We start from the raw sequence: 22464 nt of genomic DNA on the forward strand, positions 1-22464 counted from the left end.
CTTAAAGAGGAGTGAGATGGGAAGGGGGGAAAGGAATAAAAACGGTCAGGTTAGAAAATACTCTTGCATGCAAGTTTTTTTTTTTTTCCCTATATATAAAAAAAGGAGTTTATTAGATAACTAGTTAAATCCGGCTTCTGAGAGTATCCTCTTTCTCTTTTTATTTGCAGGGAAGGCATTTTTTTCCCAATTCGGTTTGGGTGTCCGGGGGTACTTGTGTGTGCCCGTGTGCGGGTGATCGTGTGTTTTCTAGGGGAAGGCACTGACCAAGTTGACTTCTCACATTTCGTGATGACTGGAGGATAGAATTAAAAAAGAAAGGACGGGAGCCCGGAGTTGGGCTAGTGCTCTGCAAGCCGCAGCGTGCTTCTCAGCTGTGGAGGGGGGAGCTCTCTTTATTTATAAGGGCTGCTAAGTGTGCTACCCCTTTAAGAGATTGGTCAAGGAGTCCCTAGCTCACAGGGAGAGAGGGGGAGAGAGAGAGAAAGAGGGAGAGAGAGAGCAAGGGAGAGAGAAAATCAATTGGTGTAGAAGGTTTGGACTCACTTGACAGGTTCAGTTGGAGGCGATCATAGGTGGCTGCTGTGACAAAGGGAAACTGTGCTTTTCCAGCATGCTTACTGACCCTGATTTACCTCAGGAGTTTGAAAGGTGAGTTGAGTTTTGTTCTGTGTTTGTTTGTTTTTTTGTTTTTTCCCTTACCCATATGAAAAGTGCAACTCTCTCTTTTTACAGCAGACACTGAGTAGTTGCAAGGTGATCCCCCCCCCCCGGTCCCCCTCTCTCTCCTCCCCCTCCCCCAGAGTGGTGGGGATGAAGCTTCACCTTCCCTTATCTGCATGGTACTCCATGGTTTTGTCGGGGATGTTCGCCGGATCGGATCGAAGAGATCCGCAACGTCCTTCGATCGGGTGGCCGGTGGATGATTTTCAGGGTTAGGTGTGGACTGGAGATGTGAACGGACATTGCCATCGGGATCGTACGTTTGTTTTCCCCTCTCCGTCTCTCTCCTCTGTCACTAACCGCACCCCCCCACCTTCCCCGGGTCCTTCTCTGTCCCTCTCGCCTCTGTCACTCAATCTCCCTTTCCCTCTTTTTCCCTCTTCTTCCCTTCTGCTTATATCCCACTCTCTCCCTCTTTGCCCTCTCTGTCCCTCTCTGTCCCTCTATCTTTCTTTCCCTCTCTTCACCCCCCCCGCCACCTCCCCTTCAATCTCCCCAAGCAGAATATTCGAACGCCGATCATTTATCTCGGGCACAATTTCGGGTGTGACAGGAGAAATTTGGTGGTCCAAATGAAAGGTTTAACTCCAAGTGCGATTCTTTCGCTAAACTTTGGACGGTGCTCTAAAGAGAGCACATGATCTTTTGTTGTTCCAAGTGAGGAGGGTTTTTTCTTTCTTTTTTTTTTTTTTTTTGGTCTAGTAATCGCCCTAAGCCATCATCAGATTGGTCTTTAAGTATCGAAAAAAGTGAAACTCTGACGACGGTGTTCTAAGTTTTAGCGGCCACCTTTTGCTTTGGCTTGTCGAAAGCTCGATTTTGATTTATGAAGGATCCCCCCCCCCCCCCACGACTGTCTAAAACTGTAGATTTCATGGCTTGAGAATTCACTGGTCACTGCTAAATGATGTGTTGAAACTTCTTCCAACGGGTACTGGTTTCTCATATATCTAGGTATTCATTTTAATTAAAAGGTGTATATATACTTCATTTAAAATGTTTGATGTGCCTTCCCTTGCCTGATAAAGAGTCCTGTTTGCCTTGAAAAAGAGTGGAAACTTTGCAGGTTTTGGGTAGTGAATGAAAAAAAAAAAGTCTCAAGCAGACAGGATGCTTGATATATAGCATTTTATCCCCCCTATTTTCATGAAAGCTACCTTCTGTGTAAACATTTGTTGTATCTATGCAATGCAAGCTAGGTGCTAGACCAGCTGGATAAAAATATGCTAAGTCAAGCTGTTCATCGCTCAATTGACTGAATTTGATATGAAAAGGCAAAAGAAAAAAGGCCAAGATTAAAACATTTTAAAAGTCAGAGAAATAAGTGCACCCTGGAAGAGGGAAAAGAAACGTTAGGCAAATAGAATTTAACACGATGATGAATTAAGGAGCCGAATGCGAGATTGAGGAGGAGATTTTTAAAATAATACTTTAATATCCCGGGTCCTCATTTTTCCAGTGAAGTTTGTCTTCTCCAGATAACCTCAGTGATTTCTTTTTTTAAACTTTGTAAGGGTTTAGGATTTTTTTGGCTGACCATTTTTCATTTCCCTTATGACAGTTTTAGTGAGTTTTCTTTTTTTCATAGGCAAAATCTCCTTAGACCATAGACATGTTATCTTCAAAACCTCAAAAAGCAGTTGGTGCTTGTAGCGGTGAATTGCTCGATAACAGCAATAGTAGCAATTTTGGGTGGTGTACAGAAGTATCAGGTAAACTAGACTATTCTTCAGACTTTATGAAGTTGATTGTCTACATCCGATGGATGATCCTCATCATAAATCAGCCTTACATAAGGGAGGAACACGTAACTGAAGCTAAATTCTATTTCTTTAGTGCCGCTTCAACTTTCTTGTTATGAAACGCCTGTGTATTTTTACAAAAGATTTCTTTGAGAGACAAACTTTTCTACTCTTCTGAAACTAGAAGCCTCTTGCATTGTCTCTCCGGCATTTGCAGCTCAAAGGCACACTTTGTAACTGATTGGTTATAAATAAGAAAGTCATAATCAATAGGAGCGGGGTGGCTGTGTGAAGCAAGCAATATTAATGACTGAGATAGTTTTTAAAGAAGCCCCATAATGTAATTAATATATCTCATTTCCCTGAGGCGATCATTGATAGGATGAACCCAAATCTCTATGAATCAGTGTCATTTATTGACTTAGCGAGTGTGTGGGTGAATCTGACTCTAGGTACCTTCATCCCATATATATAATGTAGGCACTGTATCGGATATTTACATTCATCCAGAGACGGACGGATGGATGCTCAGATAATGCACCTCTTGAGCCTGGAGGCTCAATTTGTGCTTTTCTCCTCTTTGAGCTCTTTTGTACTTTCTTCAGCCAATTCTGAAGAATTTCTGCTTGCCTATTTTTTTAAAACATTGCTGGTATCCACCTGTCATCTCCTCATTTCCATTCAAAGGGTACTATGAACCCGTAGAGAAAACCTTTTCAATTTTGACCCTGCGTACATTTGGATCTTCATTGCACAGAATAAAGTTGCCCGAGTTTCATTTTCTCAGATTTGTCCGCTTGTCCTACCGGGGAGCTATATCCAGACCATCCTGGTGGCCGCCCATTGGAGCTACCGTCCGCATCTCAGTCGGACAATGTTAAAGAGTCCCTAGAATTTATTAGTCCACGTCTGCACGGGAATACAGTTCTAGCAAGGTTTTCTTCGCCGAGTGTCCGTACCCTGAATCCGAGAGATGGAAATGGTTAGTTAACGCGCTCAAAACACTTCCACGACCGATCCCGTACTCAGAGATAGCAGCAACCTGCGTTGGCTCTGAACAACTGTCATTCAAGGTTAAGCAATGTAGACAGCTTTCTCTGATAAATCTAGAATGGAAGCTATCGGGGGGATAGATCAGATCTTTCTGATTACTGCGGTGACTTAAAAGATGCATTCTGGATAGGACCAAAGACAACATGAGCTTGTTTGTAAGACTCAATTTTGGCCGAAAAAAAACCCCAAATCCCAACCATTTTCACAAAGTTAGCACAAAACCAAATGTAAATAGAGGGGGATTCTGCGATACTTTAAGGACACTATATTAGAATGTATAGAAGAAGGAGAAGCACAACCTTAAAGTTTTACTATCATATTGATTAATGAGCAAGAGGTAAAATAATTTTCTATAATCGAGTCCCTTGAGCATATTTAGTTTGCAACTAAGTTACTTGCTCACTCCACTTAAATTCTCCTGGTGGTTTAATTAAGCATAAAGACGGAACGTGTGAGTTAGTGGTGGGTTAGAAAGAAAGGATATGTTAACATTTTAGGAAGATTAAAGGAATGGGTATGGAAGTGGTGGCACTTTTCCTCTTTTCCAACCCGTACCACCTTATCTCAGCTATCCCACCGGATGCTCTAAATGAAGAAAAAGAAGTAGGGAAATCAGGAAAAAAAAACAAGCTTAGCTGCTGTTCTGCATGAGACATTTCAGAATCCCCCAAATTCATGTGGGGGGTCTTACAACCCTGACTAATGGATTATTTTCTTCTAAGGCAGCTAATTGTATTTTTTTCAATGTATTTCCTTCAAAATTGATCTTTGGAAAATTTGCCACATGCCATTAGTGCTGTGAATTTTTAGGAGAAAAGGCTCTCTGGTTCTTGGATGCATGAATAAATCAGTTTACCTTCTTTAGTGACCATTCCCTAAAATGCTTGCCTACAAATTACAGGTAACCTGGCCTTTGCAACCACCGCTTCGCCTTCCTGGAATTTTTTTTTCTATAAACTATTTTATATCCACCACTGATTTAGGGGAAGGAAACCTTAAAAAAAGCAAGAGTCTGAGAGAATGGAGGAAAAAGTTGCAGTTTTCTAATGATCGTCCTCCCAAAGCGGGACTGAGCCTAGGGCGATCCGTTATCTGGTCGGTTGACTTCATGAGGGATAGGTTTGAGGCTTTGGCAAGGAGGAATTAAATGGACCAGATTATCGATTTTAATTGCCTTCTCAATAATTGGCTATTTGCAGGAAGTGAGATCCCGACTTGGTACTTGGTAAGCAGCCGAGATGAGATGCTGGTGAGACACACAGCTTTATCCTCAAGAAGTCAACTGAGGGAATGCGTGAAGGACCCGGCTCGGACTTATCGTCCAGATCGATTGAAAGGTTAGCGTAGGAAGCGACGTTGGGTGGTTTTTTACCAGGCAGGAAGTTGAGTTGGGGTAGAATCGTGAAGATCGTTCTTTTCCTCAGTTGGTCAAGTTCTTCATCCACGTTCTCTGGGGCCGTACGTGGAAAATGGGGCGGTTTTCAGCCCTAGGCTCTTTTTAACTCGGGAACTATCAAGCCCGAGAAATGCATATTAAAATTTGGTTGCAGCATATTACTCTTCCCCACATCTGGAAACTGTTACCAATGGATTAAATCCTTAATAGATTTAGAGCACAGAATGACATCCGTGGATAAAGTGTCATTATAATTTGCACTCTTCTCACTATCCATTTTGACGCTATCTGATGATTCCTGGGTGTGTGGCAAATACACATTATTAGGGTTGGAGGGTTTTTCTCTGAGCAGACAGTTCGATAAGTAAGACGGGGTGAGTTTCTTTTGGTTTGGGGTTTAATCATTCGGATTCGGTTCGGTTTAAATTGAACCAGTAGACACATCCTAATCCATAAGGACCCGTGGGCCCATCTTACATAAAGGCGAAACTGCAACTCTCCAGTGTTGTAGAGGAAGAAGCAAAAATCTCTTCCCAGAATGCGATCCGTAAATGGAGAACCTCCTCGCAAATGGGAATTGTGTGTGGAATACCCAACTTCCTAAGTGAAAGCAAAGTCTTTTCTCTTTCCCACATGCACATGGTTGGTTTTTTAAAATGACAACTTATTTGCTTTGGAGCTGAGTTTGGAATAGGTAGGGTATTGGGGTAGGGGCCACAAAATGGTCCAAATTATTTTTTTTCCATCTTTGGGGCCAAATGGAATGGCTTGAAAACAAAAAGAAATTAGCCTGGGCTACATTTTTCTGGAGCTGAGTTCATCCCGAGGAATATTTTCCTGACAACTCCTTTTACATCATTCAGGGCCTGACAACAGGTCAAAGATGGAAGGTGGAGGGATTTCACCCTGCATCCTCCCGCCGCTCTGCTTTTTTTCATAATCCAGTCTAGAGGAGTGAAACTCCACCGCTCCCAAAGCGCTGTCCCTTCCCTTCCCATCCCAAAGCATCCGAATCTCCTCGGGGGGATCGGGCCGTCTCGGCCTCCGGCAGTTCAGGCGGAGCAACTGTTCGACCCCCTCCTCTGTCACCTTTCCCTCCTGGGATTGAAAGTCAAACCCAGTCAGTCCACTGGGTTTTTGCCAAGCAGAAGAGTCCGGGAGTTCGCATGGCTCTCGGACACCCGGCATCTTCCTCCTAGAGCTTGATTCTGTTCCTTGGGCTGTGAGAAGGGCCAGATCGAAACAGAATTTTAGAAGAATTCTGGTGAGAGCTGTTTATAGGGATATGGTATTTTAAAAGAATGGAGTAAACAAACAGAATTGTGGCATCAACAAAGATAATTAGCATAAACAATGTCGTTTTAGGACAGGTGGTTTAAAAAAACAAACACAACAAAAAAACCCAAATATGAACCCGGCTTGGATGCTGCCAGTTTGCACTTCCTGTGGATTGTCCAGGTTTCTGGATCAACTCGTCGAGGGGCTTTGGCTTTTTTTCTTCTGTACCATTTTCCGGTCATTATGCCCTTTTGTCACCCAGCTTGAAAGTAATTAATCTGTTACAAGGTGGCATAATGACTTTTTGCCCATAAAGCACGGCAGAAGTAAAATTAAAAACAAGCTGTGACTGTTCGTAGACATTTGAAATCAGCTTTGAACATTCAGTAGATCCCTAACCGGACCTCATGGTTTCCAGATTTCTTTAATCTTTCTGGAGAAACATTATTCTTGTCACTTATATCTGTGGCGTTTTAACTTTACTTTGGTCTTGCCACACAAAGATTTTCCTTATGGCTCGATCTGTAGCACGTTTCAGAAGACCCGCTTGTCATTTTTCATTCCATCTAATTGAAGGTAGCACGAGATCTGATAGAACAAACTTAGTAATCGGGGAGTAGAAGGATGCTATTCATTCTATCCATGCGACCTAAGACTATTCAGTGAATTTCTGCACGTCTCCAGGCGTTTTGGTTTATTACTTTATGTCACGGTCCTATTGTATGCCTCATTCAAAAAGATTTTGCTTTTTAGTGACACGTGAAACGCGGCGATTAGATAGCAGTTTTCCTTTTTGTTAGGGACCAAAGTTCTTCATCGATGTTAAGGCTATTTTCATCCCTTTTTTTTTTTCTTTGCCTTCTCTGAAGGAAGTTTCACCTACTCTCTGATATGTCTAAACCGTTTCTCCACTATACTGGAGTATTTGTGAATGAGTGTTGGTTTCTTCAAGTTACAAAAGTGTGAGGAGACAGGTAAATGCAACTCTTTCAGAGGCTAGGAAGGATTTCTCCCACCTCTGGGACAAAAATGATTTGGCTACTAACGAATCGGGGCCACTTGCCAATGACAACACATACTGTAGGTAAGAGTAACACCATAAAGACAAGCTCCTGCCAGGAAACCAACTGAAACTTTTCACACGTAACGTCTCTATTTCAGTCCTTCAGATCACTGAAAGTATACGTATCTTAGAGAAGACAAACGTTGAAAAATACGGGCAAAAAATCATCCCGTTCAAGATTCCGCGTTGGGTGGTAGCAACGCGTCATTTTATGTTCCGTTGGCTGGACATGATTTTTGTCATGCCGTCTCCTCAGAAGACCGAGGCCCCGTGAAGAGATGTGATGCAGGAAAATGGCCGACGATGCCCTCAGAACAAACGAATGATTTAAAAGGCCCGTGTCCCTTCACGAAATTAGTTTGACTCAAGACTCGGAAGCTTAGCTTTCTTTGCAAAAGGGCCCCAACTCCCATACAACCTCCAAAATTGATTTTTCTGTAGGTAAAAGAATGGAGGTGTATGGGGGAGGCAAGAGCCGTGAAGGCGTTTGTTCCCAACCTGGGTTTTATCAGTCTTGTAGATGAAGAGGAGACATCAACCTCCACAGTGTTGATCTGGTTCTACTAGGAGTGTTCAAGTGGCTTAAAATGCTGTGGATAATTTACTTTTACGTGAGTTTTGGTTTTGTTTTCGGGTCTGAAGGTAATTAAGAAACAAAATGTCCACGGGGAAGATTTTTCATCATGTCAGAGTTTGCGTCAAGCTGAAATAATTCCCTAGCAGGCCACTAATAATGGAAAATAAAATCATTTCAGGTCAGAAGCCATTAAAAGACTGATATTTTGTACCACTCATCCCGTGGCCTCGACAGAACTTTAAGATTCTAAGACGATGATGTTTTTAATTTTCCTCAGAATTTTTTTTTTTCATTCTTGGTTTGGTACGAGGTGTTTGGCATCTTCTTTCTAGATCAGGCTTGACCCACCTATGAAGTTCAAATGGCCACTGGGTTACGTTTCAAAGATGGGGCCCTGTGTCAAGGGAATTGGTTTGGAAAGGAGGAAGCTTTTTTCTCTCTTCGCTGTGCCCCTTCATCTTTTTTTCCATATTTAGGATATCCTTGCCTATTGAGCTATGTAAACTTTTGGAGATAGTGCAATTAGGACAAAATGACCCCTTATCCCTTCTTATATTGCAGAGGTCCTTAAGGAGATGGTTGCCTTCAAGGAAATGTCACCAAAGGGAGAACTTTTGCTTGGGAATGGAGCTAGCCTATTTCCGTGTCAGTTGCCGATTCACTTTTTGGCCTTGGGCAAGGATTTGTGTAGTGAAATCTCCAGAGAGTCAGGATAGCCTAGTAGGAATGATCATGGGTTCAGAAGTCAGGAGACCTGAGTTCTAATTCTGGCTCTGCCACTTCTTACTTTGTGACCTCTCTGGGCTTCAGTTTCATCATTTATAAAATGAGGATAAAATGCCCATTCTCCCTCCCTCTTGGATGGAGCTCCGTGTGGGACAGGGACTGAGTCCAATCATTTTCTGTTATGTCCCTGAGTGCATAGCCCAGTACTTGGCAGATCATAAGCGCTTAATAAATACTATCATTTATCTCTAATATGGGTTCTTACATTTCTCACAGGAATAGCGGGTGCCGGGGGGTTGTGTTCAGAATTGGACAGGAGTTTGGAAAAACTCAGAAGTAAGGAGCTATGAAAATGCAAAACACCTTAAATACAATTACCCCTTATGGATGGATATGCCAGTAACGAATAATCCAAGTAGTCAAGAACGTTGCTGGTGCACAATGGACCCTTATATATCATGCCTCCCTTAGATGTTCGAATTTAGGAGGGCGAGGTAGAAATGTTTTCACCGTTTAAGGATTTCCAGAGGCAACTATTTAAAAGTTCAATTCTTAGGTCTCGGTTCTCATTTTAAAAGAAAATGTATGGCGGTTTGAACATGAAGGAAAATTTACCAATTTGGTCACTTTCTTTTAGCACAGAAGTAGAAAAAAAGTTTAAGACAAAAAGCCTTTTAAAAAACCCGTTTTTTTCATAACAATGATGCTGCAGGGAATCAGATATGGGTTGTTTTTACAAGGAAGTTGAAAGAAAATTAGTCTCCATCACCAGGAATCATAGGAAGAATTTTCCGGGGAAAAAATACTAGCCCAAAGGATGAGACCTTGAGGGAAGCAGAAAGCCTTTTTGCTCAGAATTGTGAATGTTATTTGGAATGGATTCCATGCCCAGCCTTTCAAAGATGGGTAGCTGAAAGAGGGGTTCAATTCATTCATGTACTGATTAAGTACATACTTTGGGTAGAGCACTGTTCTAAGCGCGGGGGTAGATTTGAGTTGAGGACAGACTGCAGCAAAATTGAAAGATGAGGAAGTGTTGTCAGAGTAATACAAGTGTGGGGAAAGTCTCAGAAGTGGAGAGCGGGAAAAAAAGGAAGGCAAATCTGAAACCTTGAAAATCCAGCTCCCGTAGTTTTACATTCAGGTAACTAGAATCTTGAGTTTCCGAGCTGAGGGAAGTGAGATTTTCAATATGCTTTGACTAAGGTTTTCACTTTTAATCAAAAGATCAACTATTACTTCTGAAGAAAATACAAATCTCCTTTGTTTTGGCTCTTAAGATCGTTATGGGGAGGGAACATGTCGGCTAACTCTGTTATATCGTACATTCCCAAGTGCTCGGTATGGTGCTCTGCGAGGGGTAAGTGCTCAGTAGATACCATTGATGGAATGATTTAGGCTCAGATTTTCCTTTGATCGCAAGATGGTAGTGACTTTTCGGCAAAAATATTTTTCACTCTTCATTTACGCAGTGTTCCGCTCCTTTGTTTAATAATATCTTGCTTTTTGAATAATGCTTTTGTTTCCAAAGCAGAAGTAATTTCGATCCTCCCGACAGACACGTGAGGTAGGAAGAGGGAAGTGTTATGATCCCCATTTTACAGTTAGGCAGACTGAGTCAAAATCGCTCAGGAGGCAAATGGCAGAACTGAGAATAAAACTGCGGTTCTCTGGCCCCCTGAACCATGTTCTTTAATGAATATAATCTTTCACTCAATCAATCTTATTTATTGAGCACTGTACTAAGCGCTTGAGAGGATACAGTTCAACAGAGTTGGGAGACACATCCCAAGCCCACACTGAGCTCTAGGAGATTTAAGCGTTCAAAATATGCCAAGCACAGTACTAAGCGCTGGGGTCGATATAGGACAATCAGGTCAGACCCACTTTCTGTTCCACAGGGGGCTTTACCGTCCATATGGCAGAAAACGGATATTGAATTCCTATTTTTAGCAAGAAAGTGAGGTGCAGAGAAATTAACTGAATTGCCCAAGGTCATACAATGGGTAAGTGGTGGAACCAGGCAGGATTAGCACCCAGGTCCTCCGACCCCCCAGGCCCATGCGTATTCCACTATGCCACACTGCTTCTCCCTACAACACACTGCCACGCCTCTTAAGCCGTCGGTAATCAGCCGAGGCCTTTTAACTTCAATCTCCCAGCTAAAGTGGGAATCCAATGCAGGTGCGTAGCTCGACAAGAAACAGCTGGCATGAGACCATGTTTATAGATGACTGCATATGCTTATAAACACACATACAAAATCCAACCGTACTAGTAGTAGCGCATCTATAAAATAGGAAGATACCTTTCTTACAACCATTAATTCATTAAAAAGCTCGAATTTACCAAATGGGGGACCTCCATCTTACGGGGAGATTCCCACGGAATTCTTCACCGCGCTCCTCAAGTCTAAGCTCCTAATGGGCAGGGCTTGGGTCTTCGGACTCTACTGTACCGTACCCTCCCAGGTGTTCAGTGCAGCGCTCTGCACGCAGTGAGTGTTCAGTAAATACTGTTGATCCATTGGCTGAAGAGAAACTGACGAGGTAGTTTATCTCACTACCGACCTCTTCCCGTCCTACCTCTGACCTGGAATGCCCTCCCTCCTCAAATCTGGTAGACAGTGACTCTCTCTCCACCTTCAAAGCCTCACTGAAGGCCCATCTCCTCCAAGAAGCCTGCCCAGACTAAGCCCTCCTTTCGTCTACTCCCTCTCCCTTCTGCGTCGCCCTGACTTGCACCCTTCATTCATCTCCCTCCCTTCCCAGCCCCCAACATTTATCTCCAGATCCGTCATTTATTCACTTATATCATTGCCTGCCTCCACCTCTAGACCCCAAGCTCATGGTTGGGCAGGAAATGTGATTGTTCATTGTTATATTGTATTCTCCCAAGTGCTTAGCACAGTGCCCTGACCACAGTAAATGCTCAATAGATATGACTGAATGAATAAATGATTGAAACACCTGATAGGCGTTCGGCAATAATAATGATGGTATCTGTTAAGCGCTTACTATGTGACAAGCACTGTTCTAAACACTATGACAACTGATGGACTGAATCATATTGATTGAACGCTTACTGTGTGCAGAGCACTGTACTAAGCACTTGGGAGAGTACAGTGCAGCAGTCAACAGATTTCTTCTTTAGTCTATATTGCTCAAACGGCAGTGCAGTCAATCACTCAATCGATGGTATTTACTGAGTGCTTCCTGTGTGCAAACCACTGTACTAAGTGATTGGGAAAGTACAGTACAGTAGCCTTGGTAGACACGATTCCTCTCCAGGAGGTGCTCAAGTGGGAGCTCAAGAAATGATATTCCTATTAGCATTATCTCGTTCTTTCATCATCAAGATTAGCGATATGTGTGTATATGCACAGAGAATGAATGTATACGTGTAATTTTAGAATCAGAAGTAACTACCTCCCGGCTTGAGACCTAGATCGGGATAATAATAAAAATTGTGGTATTTGTCAACTGCTTACTATGTGCCAGGCGTTGTATTTAGCGTTGGGGTAGATACAAGGTAATTGGATCAGCTGCAATCCCTGCCCCGCATAGGGCTAACAGTTTTAATCCCCTTTTTCCAGATGAGGGAACTGAGGCCCAGTGAAGTGAAGTGACTTACCCAGGGTCACGCGGCAGACAAGTGGCGGAAGCGGGATTAGAATCCAGGTCCTGCCGAACCCCGGACCTGTGCTGTAGCCACTAAGCCATGCTGCTTCTCACAGATCGGCCATCGTATAGACGTTTGCACAGCGGAAGGATTGATTTTAGGGACTTTTTTGGTTGACTGAATGTGAATGGATAGAAATTGGCATAAACAAATGACCTTACCATGTCATGTTGATATTCAACTTAATGCCACCCTTGGTTTGCAGATAAGGATGACATGTAGAACTCCTACCTCAAGAAAATGTACAGGGAAAAAAAAAAACTGAATTTGACCAGAAAGACATTCTGAAAAACATCCATTCTGACATCCTACTCCTAGTATATTTTACAATCTAGTACAAAGTGCTATTCGAGGTTGCCATATGTTCGTATCATTTCACAAAATAGAACTGAAAATCTGTCTTGGGTAAATAACTAACCCTCGTATTTCAGCCTGTAAAATGGGCTTGAATACTGATAGAACAGGCCCCTCCCCCGCACTATTAACATTAATCAACGTTTACACAATATTGATCTCTCCGGATGAAATTGCTCAAATTAAGTTTTTGCCCCCCCACAGAAAAGAGAAAAATAGCCAAGGATATATTTAAGGATGGAAAGTAAGTACATTCTTCCCAGTCTCTCGTAGACGGATTCTTTTGTAGGGGGATAAAATAGTAACGAACCTGGTCACGGTAGACAATTTCAAGTTTGAAAATTTTTAAAGAACAGTACGATTAAGAGGTTGAATCCTGACGTCCGGCATCCGGGATAATAGGAACGACAGGCCGGTAGCATCGTTCATCTGGGAACGTGGAAATTGTTTATTTGTACTAATCAAGTCTCACAATATTCATCGAAAGAAACACGGCCCTTCCTCATTCACACGAAAGAAAACTGAGTCACCAGAAGGTCAGACTCCCAGAAAGTTCCTGTTGTACCTGTGACCGTTAGAACGGCATATAAATAACGGGGACTCTTCGGCTCGAAATCGTCATCTGCAGACATGCCCATTAAAATGTTCGTCCCCCTGTTTTGTATATATTTAGTCAGAAAAAGAAACAAAATAGTTTAAGCTGAAGTAACAAAGAGAAAAAGAGGCTGTCTCCCTGGGAGGTAAAACGGAACTCTCTGCCCGTTGTTACAGACAAATCTTATTACCGTCAGTATGCCGAGGCTGAAACTGACAGAGAAACCGGGACTTACTATTTTTAAGGGCAACTGTTTAAGGAAGAAAAAAAAAATAAAGAAGAGGCAATAAAACCCAAAGAACAGAATGCTTCGTTTCATTAGAAAATGATTTTAAACGGATAGATCTTTTGGAAGTCCAGAAGCCATCCGAAGGGCTGATATCCATTTAAGAAGATGATCCTTTGCCTTAATTGTACATCTGGGAGATATTAAACTGAACATTTTGTGGAGAACAGTGACTACCTTAGTCACCAGTTGTCTAAAATGCCGCTAATGATCGACAGAGTGCCAGTGTTTTGATGGCTCGAACCTAGGCCCGAATATGAATACAAAGAACAGAGTTGGAAAAAAAAGCACAAATTTTATAGAAAACAGATTTCAACCATCTGCTTGGCACTTAAGTTTGCCACTATAGGCAATATATGAAAGAGACTACTGTCCAGGTTATGAAAGGCAATGCTTTTATTGCTACCTTAGAAAAACCATAGGGTTTTGCAAGCTTGTATATCCAATGGTTTTCTTCAGATGAATAATGAAAACAAGTGTGCCCCAGCCAAAATTCTGTTCCTTCCCTCCTCGCCCCTATGGCAGACTTCTTATTCCAGAAAAAAAAAAAAAAGAAATGAGAGTTTGCATAGAAGAAAATCATGTTTAGTGCGGCACCTCGGAATATTCCAATATATCAGATGACTCTGTGAAAGGGGTCAGAGGATAAAGGCCCAGATGGTTTATGAGATAAAACACTGTTTGCTTTAGGAATGGGTTGGATAGCGGAGTCTGTAGCCTCAGTACTATGGAGCATGTCAAATCAGCATGGAAGTTAATGGCCCAAAAGCACTTCTAGATTTAACACTTTCCCATTTGATCTGAATTTATAACATTAGTCCAGAATGGAGCTGTTCTTTTACTTTAGGAAGGGAAAAGATGGTTTATAGCAGGAATTATGGAAAGGGGACAACGATTCGACCCACGTCACCCCCCTAAACCTCAAGGGAAAAAAGAAACGAGACATTTAAATGATCCAGAGGAGAATATTAGCCAGCATAAGCTATTGCGATTTGGTAAGATAGTGGCTTGGAGGTGGGGGAGGAGACAGGGAGAGGGAATCTGCTCTTCCGACTTGTCTTTGCTCCGAATTCGTTCGGGATCTTTAACTTCCAGCGACTCGAAGGATCATGAATTTCAGTCACTTGCCGTTCATCCGCTGTTGACTTTGCTCTGCCTGATTGTACCCTGTGATACGTTACGTAAATAGCACACTGTTTTGACTGCAAATGCAGCGATATGAGGGATTAATATTGATTTCTCACGGGGACAAATTAGAGTCCGTCACTTCACTAAAAGGGAGTGAAGGCTGTGTGAGTCTTCCAGTGCTGTGAGTTTTCCGCTCTGTTTTAGAGAGCTCTCATCCTCATGGGTTAATCCCGAATTGTCTATCTAGAAGGAAATGTTCCTCCAAAACCCCGGCGAATTCGTTCACCCATTGGTGCTAAGCCCCAGAGGACTAGCAGTCCAGGCGGTCTCGGCAGAAGACGCGCTGAGCGGGTTGCAAAATTCAAGGATGGCTTTCGGCTGGGCTCCTTCAGATTTTTCCTGAATATGCCTATGGCTTTCATCCATTCATCCGTTCAATCGTACGTATTAAGCGCTCACTGGGTGCAGAGCACTGAGCTATGTGCTTGGGAGAGGACAACGTAACAATAAACGGACGCCTTCCTTGGATGACTGTAAAGTGCCTCAGAGTTTAGGTCGGGTCTTCTCCGAATTTTGGGAGGCAGCCTAGCCTAGTGGAAAGGGTACAGGCGTGGGAGCCCGGGGACCTGAGTTCTAATCCGGCTTCCACCACATCCCGACTGTGTGACCTTAGGCAAGTCATTTGACTCCTCTGGGCCTGTTTCCTCATCTGTAAAATGAGGGTGTAAATATCTGTTCTCCCTCCTCCAGAGACTGCAAGCCTCATGTGGGACAAGGGCTGTGTTACCTCTGATTGTCTACCCCAGGGTTTAGCACAGTATTAGCACATAACACTAAGTGCTTCTGCTACCTGCTTTATAAAAATGGGGGTTAAACTGTGAGCCTCAAGTTGGACAGGGACTGCATCCAGCCTGATTAGCGTGTCTCTACCAGGGCCTAATACCTTAATACCAGCCTGGCATATAGTAAGCGCTTCACAAATATCATCAAACCAATTATGATTATTATTCATAATAATTTTGAGGAAACAGCAGCAAGCAGCACTCTTGGATGACTGTCTCCAAGTTAGTTGTTGATGTCTTTGAGTTAATTGTTGATATTTATTGAGTGCTTACTGTGTGCAGAGCACTGGGCTATGTGCTTGGGAGAGTATAATACAACAGAGAAGGTGGTCACATCTCCTCCAAGAGATCTTCCCTGATTAACCCCTCTTACCTCAGCTCCCTCTCCCTTCTCATCGCTGTAATTTATTTACTTATATTAATATCTGTCTCCCTCTAGACTGTGAGCTCGTCATGGGCAGGGAATGTCTCTTTATAGTAATTTTGTACTCTCCCAATTGCTTGGTAGAGTGTTCTGCACACAGTAAGCACTCAATAAATATGATTGAATTCAATGAGCGTGTTCCATGACCCCAGCGTGCTTTGTTAGATGAATGATCGTCAAGTAGCAGCAGGTTCTACTTCTCCTTTCCAGATCTTTTCATGGTCTGGATCAATCATTCAAACTTGCTTCAGTCTGTCCCTTGCAAGTGATGACACCTGAGTGGGATAAGGAAATTGTTGGGTGGAATTCCTTTACTTGGGAATGTCAGAAAGATGGACATTCTCCCCTCCTGCCACTGACAAAAAGTTTGTCCCATTTTGGAGCAGCGACCATAGCACTCCTGACTGTGGTATTTAAGCGCTTACTATGTGCCTCATGTGGGACAAGAGCTGGAGTTGATAGAAAATAATCAGGTCCCTCCTTTGACTCACAATTTAAACAGGAGGGAGATTGGGTATTGAAGCCCCATTTTTCAGAAGAGAGGACTTAGAAGGTAAGAATTAGGGAGTGTCACCCTATCCAAAATTTTGCAGAAGCTATATTCAATCTGGCACTGTCCTAATAAACCTTATGAGTCCATACCATCTTCCAGAAATAGAGAAATTGCTTTGGTTTAATCAAGGCTTTATGTTACTAAAGTTCTTCAAACTTTGTAGCATCCATTGTATACGCTTATTAACCAGATGCTCTCTAATATGAGAGTCTCTGAAATGTTTTCCACCTACTCTGCTGTATTGTACTCTCCCATCCACTTACTACAGTGCTCAGCACACAGTAAGTGCTCAATAAATACCATTAACTGATTGACTGATTAACACATTACTTTTAAGCCCCGGGCAATTCTGGTTGTCTTGGTGATTCAGGCCACCGGTCTTTCCACCTTCTAAGCATTATTTAGGTCACATCACCTCCCAGAGGCCTTCCCCATGGAAGCCCTCTTTTCCCTCACTCCCTCTCCCTCACGCATTGTCTACGCACTTGGATCTGTGACCTTCGGACATTAATGAAATGTACATCGCCTTGATTCTATTTAGTTGCCATTGTTTTTACGAGATATTCTTCCCCTCGACTCTATTTATCGCCATTGTTCTCGTCTGTCCGTCTCCCCCGATTAGACCGTGCGCCCGTCAAACGGCAGGGACCGTCTCTATCTGTTGCCGACTTGTTCATTCCAAGCGCTTAGTACAGTGCTCTGCACATAGTAATCGCTCAATAAATACTATTGAATGAATTAAATGAATGAATGACTTTTGACCCCACCCCGACAGCACTTATGTTCCTAGCTTTAAATTGCATATTATAAATTGCTTATTCGTATTAATGTCTGTCAGTCCCTCTAGACTGTGAGCTTGTTATAGGCAGGGAACATGTCTGTTAATTCTGTTGGACTGTGCTCTCCCAAGAGCTTAGTACAGTGTTCTGCACATAGTAAGTGCTCAATAAATACCATTGATTGTTTGATTCTTGCTGTGCTGCTAGGGGGATGATAGTTTATCGTCCACGATGTATACTGCTCTGAGGAAGATAGCTCCTCAAGGACTTGAATGTTCACTTATCTCACTGATATCTGCTTCTGGGATTCTGTTCTGACAGTGTTTCCGAAATCCTGTCATAGATTCCTTTGCAAATATTTTTCACTTCCAAGAGCTTTGCGTGATATCACCTAGGATGGTCCAGACCCTCCTTTATAGTCTACATAAATACCGGCGAATTAACCATGGGTGTAATCTGGGTTCTGCCACTTGTCTGCTGTGTGACTTTGGGCAAGTCACTTAATCTCTCTATGCCTTATTTTCCCCGTGTGTAAACTGAGGATAAAATATCTGCATCTCCCTTACTTAGGGAAGAGGCCTTCCCTGACTAAGCCCTCCTTTCCTCTCCTCCCACTCCCTTCTGCGTCGTCCTGACTTGCTCCCTTTCTTCATCGCCCCTCCCAGCACTTATGTCCATAGCTGCCATTTATTCATTTCTATTAACATCTATCTCCCCTTCTGGGCTCTAAGTTCGTGGTGGACAAGGACTGTGTCCGTTTGTTGTTCTTTTGTACTCTCCCAAGTACTGAGTACAGAACACAGTAAGCACTCAAAAAGAATGATTCACTGACTGGTTGGAAACTGGTGTGCAATCGGAACTGTGTCCTATCTGACTATTTAGTATCTACCTCAGTGTTTAGTGCAATGTCTGACCCATAGCGTTCAATTAATTCCACAATTAGGTCTACCATGAATCCACACTCAATACTTCACACAGCAGGTGATCTGAATATCCGTCACCCCCCTGGAACTAATAAGACAATTAACTTGTGCCTCGCTTCGATCTGGCTGCACCTGTATCATCTTACTCATACAATGTAGATCAGGTGTGGTCTCGGCAATTTCTGGTTTGGCTGCTGAGACCTTTTGGGTCGAGTCATGTGATTCATCCATTCATTCATTCCGTCATATTTATTGAGCATTTACTGTGCGCAGAACACTGTATCAAGCACTTGAGAGAGTACAATAAATGGATACATGCCCTGCCCACAATGAGCTTACAGTCTAGAAGGGGAGACAGACATGAATAGAAATAAATAAATGATAGCTAAGGACATAAGTGCTGTGGGTCTGGGAGGGACAATGAACGAAGAGAACAAGTCAAAGTGACCAAGAAGGAAGTGGGAAAAGAGGAAAGGAGGGTTTAGCCAGGGAAGCCCTGAGTCGTGATGGAAGTTCACTTCAGAATGGTTTGGATTGTTCAGCTTCACCATCTTCACAGGAAAACGTTCAGAATCCTCAACGTTAAGAATCCAGTAAGTCCGGAAGGCCCGGCACCTGTGTGCTCCATTTCATGAATGGGAGACCTTCTCCAGTATTGATAGTCTTAGTTCCAGGAGTTGGGTTGGTACATTAGACCAAGCAAAGTTCCTCTGAAAAAAAAAGGCTTCTCCTTCATTGGCATCAGTGTTACCGTGTGCAGAGCCCTGTACTAAATGCTTGGGAAAGTACAGTACAACAGATGAGGATTCCACTCATCTCTTCCAGCCTAAGATTCCTCTTGCTTAGTATTATTTATTTAGGGTACTTGTTAAGTACTCACTATGTGCCAGGCACTGTTCTAAATGCTGGGGGAGGCACAGACTGATGTCCGTGGGGATCACAGTCCGTGTCCCACATGGGCCTCACGGCCTCAATTCCCATTTTACAGATGAGGTAACTGAGGCACAAAGAAGTTACATGTCTTGCCCAAGGTCACGCGACAGAAAAATTGTAGAGCCGGGATTAGAAGCCAAGTCTTTATGGCCCGGGCTCTATCCTTTATGCCACGCTGCTGCTCATACAATCCGCTGCACCCAAAGGGTTCTCAATAAATACCATCACTACTTGTAGTTGATATTTTCAGACCACCGAGAATGTACCATTTCAGTTTTTTAAGTCCCCTATTAACAGAGAAAACAGAAATCCCTATTTCAAATAGACAGAGCAGCCATCACACTAGGGGTAGTCAGAAACAGCGTGGCTCAGTGGAAAGAGCACGGGCTTTGGAGTCAGGGCTCATGAGTTCAAATCCCAGCTCTGCCACTTGTCAGCTGTGTGACTGTGGGCAAGTCACTTAACTTCTCTGTGCCTCAGTTCCCTCATCTGTAAAATGGGGATTAAGACTGTGAGCCCCACGTGGGACAACCTGATTCCCCTTTGTCTACCCCAGCGCTTAGAACAGTGCTCGGCACATAGTAAGCGCTTAACAAATACCAACATTATTTATTATTATTAAACATTAGCCCAAATGTGATGTGATCATTGTAGACCCTCTAGACTGTGAACTCACTGTGGGCAGGGATTACCATTCTTATTGTTGTATTGTACTTTCCCAAGTGCAAAGTACAGTGCTCTGTACACAGTAAGTGCTCAAAAAATACGATTGAATGAATGAATGGAATGCTAAAGTTTCCTCATGTTTTTTTTCTTTTTTGGTTAGTTTTCATCTGCACTTGCTCTAATTGCATCCTTGGCTTTTGGTTTGCTTGTTGGTCCTAATTCAGAAATCCTCAACAGTTGTCTATTGCATAAGAAGATAACCCTGAGTTACTGTGGTATCGATTAATTGTTTGTGTGGTGGGAATGAGAGGGTAACTCACCAACCGTGTAGAGGGATGCTCAAACCTACTGGATAGAGTCCAGGCCTGAGATTAAAAGGGACCTGGGTTCTAATCTCTGCTCCACCACTGGTCTTCTGTGTGATCTTGGGCAAATCATTTCACTTTTCTGGACTTCAGTTACTTCAGTTGTAACACTGGGATTAAGTCTGTGAGTCCCATGTGGGACATTAACTGTATCCAAGGTGATTAGTCTGTATTTACCTCAGTACTTACTACAGTATCTGGCATATAGGAATACTTAAATACCGCAAAATAAACGTACAAAGAATCAGGAAAAATGGAGGAAGGAAGGGGACTTTTGACCAATGGAAGAGTGCAAGGAGATTTAGTGTTTTCTGGGCAAAAATCTTAAGCCTAATTCCAATTAGCTTTGTGACAGTGCTTTAAATGTAGAGATTAATTGAGGAAATGATGATATATTCATGTAGCCTATTATTATTATTATCATTATTAAGTATTAGTAATGATGTTCTTGGTATATAGTGGACACCTAGATGCTATTATTAAGTAATAATAATGACAATAATAATAATAATAGCATCTAAGTGTCCACTATGTACCAAGAATCATATTAAGCCTCAGTTACCTCATCTGTAAAAATGGGGATTAAGACTGTGAGCCTCACGTGGGACAACAGGATTACCCTGTATCTACCCCAGCGCTTAGAACAGTGCTCGGCACATAGTAAGTGCTTAACAAATACCTACATTATCATTAAGCCCTGGAGTCAATACAAGATAATTGTAGTGGACTTAATCCCTGTCTCACAGGGGCCTCACAGTCTTTTTCCACTGCAAATGCTCTTAAGAGCTTCTCACAATTTTGAAGTTAGTTTCACCCTTCTTAGCCCTCATGTATACGTGTCTGTTTTATTCATTTATTTTGACTGCTCTAATTGTAAATATTTTTCCATGTTGGTCTACACCATTAGAGTGCTGCTAGTGGATGGGGAATATGTCACTCAGTCTGAATTTTCAGTCAGTCGACCGAATTTATAGAGCATTTACTGTGTGCATAATAATGTACTAAACACATGGGAGAGTACAGTAGAACAATAACAGATGCATTGCTTGCCCACAGTGAGCTTACCGTCTAGAGGGGGAGACAGACATTAATACAGATAAATGGCAGATATAGAAATAAGTGGTGTGGGGCTGGGAAGGGAGATGAATAAAGGGAACAAGTTTAGGCAATGCAGAAGGGAGTGGGAGAAGAGGAAAGGAGGGCTTAGTCAGGGAAGGCCTCTTGGAGGAGATGGGCCTTCACTGGGGAGGGTAATTGTCTGTCAAAAATAAGGAGGGAGGGCGTTCCAGGCCAGAGACAGGACGTGGGAGAGAGGTCAGAGTTGAGATTAGTCCGTGAGCCTGTTATTAGGCAGGGGTTGTCTCTATCTGTGGCCGAACCGTACACTCCAGACGCTTAGTACACTGCTCTGCACATCATAAGCGCTCAATAAATACTACTGAATGATTAGAGTGTACAGCACCTGCTGCTGTTACTGCTACCATTCCAAAAGCCCTATGGAAATGAACCAATGGAAGCCATACCTATTCTCCCTCCCACATAGACTTTGAGCCCCCTGGGGTCTGTATCTCCCCTAGCGCTTAGTACAGGGCTTGGCACTTAGAAAGCACTTAATACATGCCATCATCGTGATTATTGATTTTTTATTGACCTCTCACTAGCCATGTGAAAGGCATTTGTTCACTCTTCAGGGAGAAACCAGGGGAAACAAGGGAGTCCTCAAGAATATTTGGACTTCCACATCAATCAGTAGTATTTAACGGGTGCCGCAAGTGTGGAGGACCCTGTACTCAGAACATAGGAGGGTGATAATAATAATTATGTTATTTGTTAAGCACTTACTCTGTGCCAAGCATGGTTCTAAGCACTGGGGTAGATAGAAGGTAATCAGGTTGTCCCACGTGGGGCTCAGTCTTAATCCCCATTTTACAGATGAGTTAACAGAAGCACAGAGAAGTTAAATGACTTGCCCAAAGCACACAGCTGATAAATGGCAGAGCTGGATTTAGAACCCACGACGTCTGACTCCCTAGCCCATGCTCTTTCCACTAAGCCATGCTGCTTCTCAGAGTAGATTAGATTTTTTCGACATGAAAACTTCCCACAAGGAGTTGACACTTTAATGGAAGATACAGACACTGAAACCATTTTCCAGATAGAAGGAAGAAGAAGTGGATCTGTAAATGAGTGGACTACCTTGTCTTATGCCTTCGAATCGTTCCAACCCTTAGCGGCTCCTTGGACACATCTCTCCCAGAACACCCCGCTCTCCATCTGCAATCGTTCTGGCAGTGTACCCGTAGAGTTTCCTTGCTAAAAATCTGGAAGAGGTTTACCATCACCTTCTTCCACGCAGTCAACCTGAGTCTCCACCCTT

General features: G+C 42.9%; 1 protein-coding gene across 2 annotated transcripts in view; it reads left to right on the forward strand.

Moving 5' to 3' along the window:
* Window positions 1-490: 490 nt before the first annotated feature.
* SOX5 (SRY-box transcription factor 5) overlaps window positions 491-22464 on the forward strand; it is a 490387-nt gene continuing 468413 nt past the window's right edge. Inside the window, exons 1-2 of one of the 2 annotated variants that reach the window (XM_029058134.2) lie at window positions 491-651; window positions 4718-4855. In XM_029058134.2, coding sequence (XP_028913967.1) covers window positions 4809-4855 — 47 coding nt within the window. In that variant the 5' untranslated portion in view covers window positions 491-651; window positions 4718-4808. The remainder of the gene's footprint in view (window positions 652-4717; window positions 4856-22464) is intronic. The other variant, XM_029058136.2, reaches the window with a different exon arrangement.

This window comes from Ornithorhynchus anatinus, chromosome 2, assembly GCF_004115215.2.
Source record: "Ornithorhynchus anatinus isolate Pmale09 chromosome 2, mOrnAna1.pri.v4, whole genome shotgun sequence".
Classification (NCBI taxonomy): Eukaryota; Metazoa; Chordata; class Mammalia; order Monotremata; family Ornithorhynchidae; genus Ornithorhynchus; species Ornithorhynchus anatinus.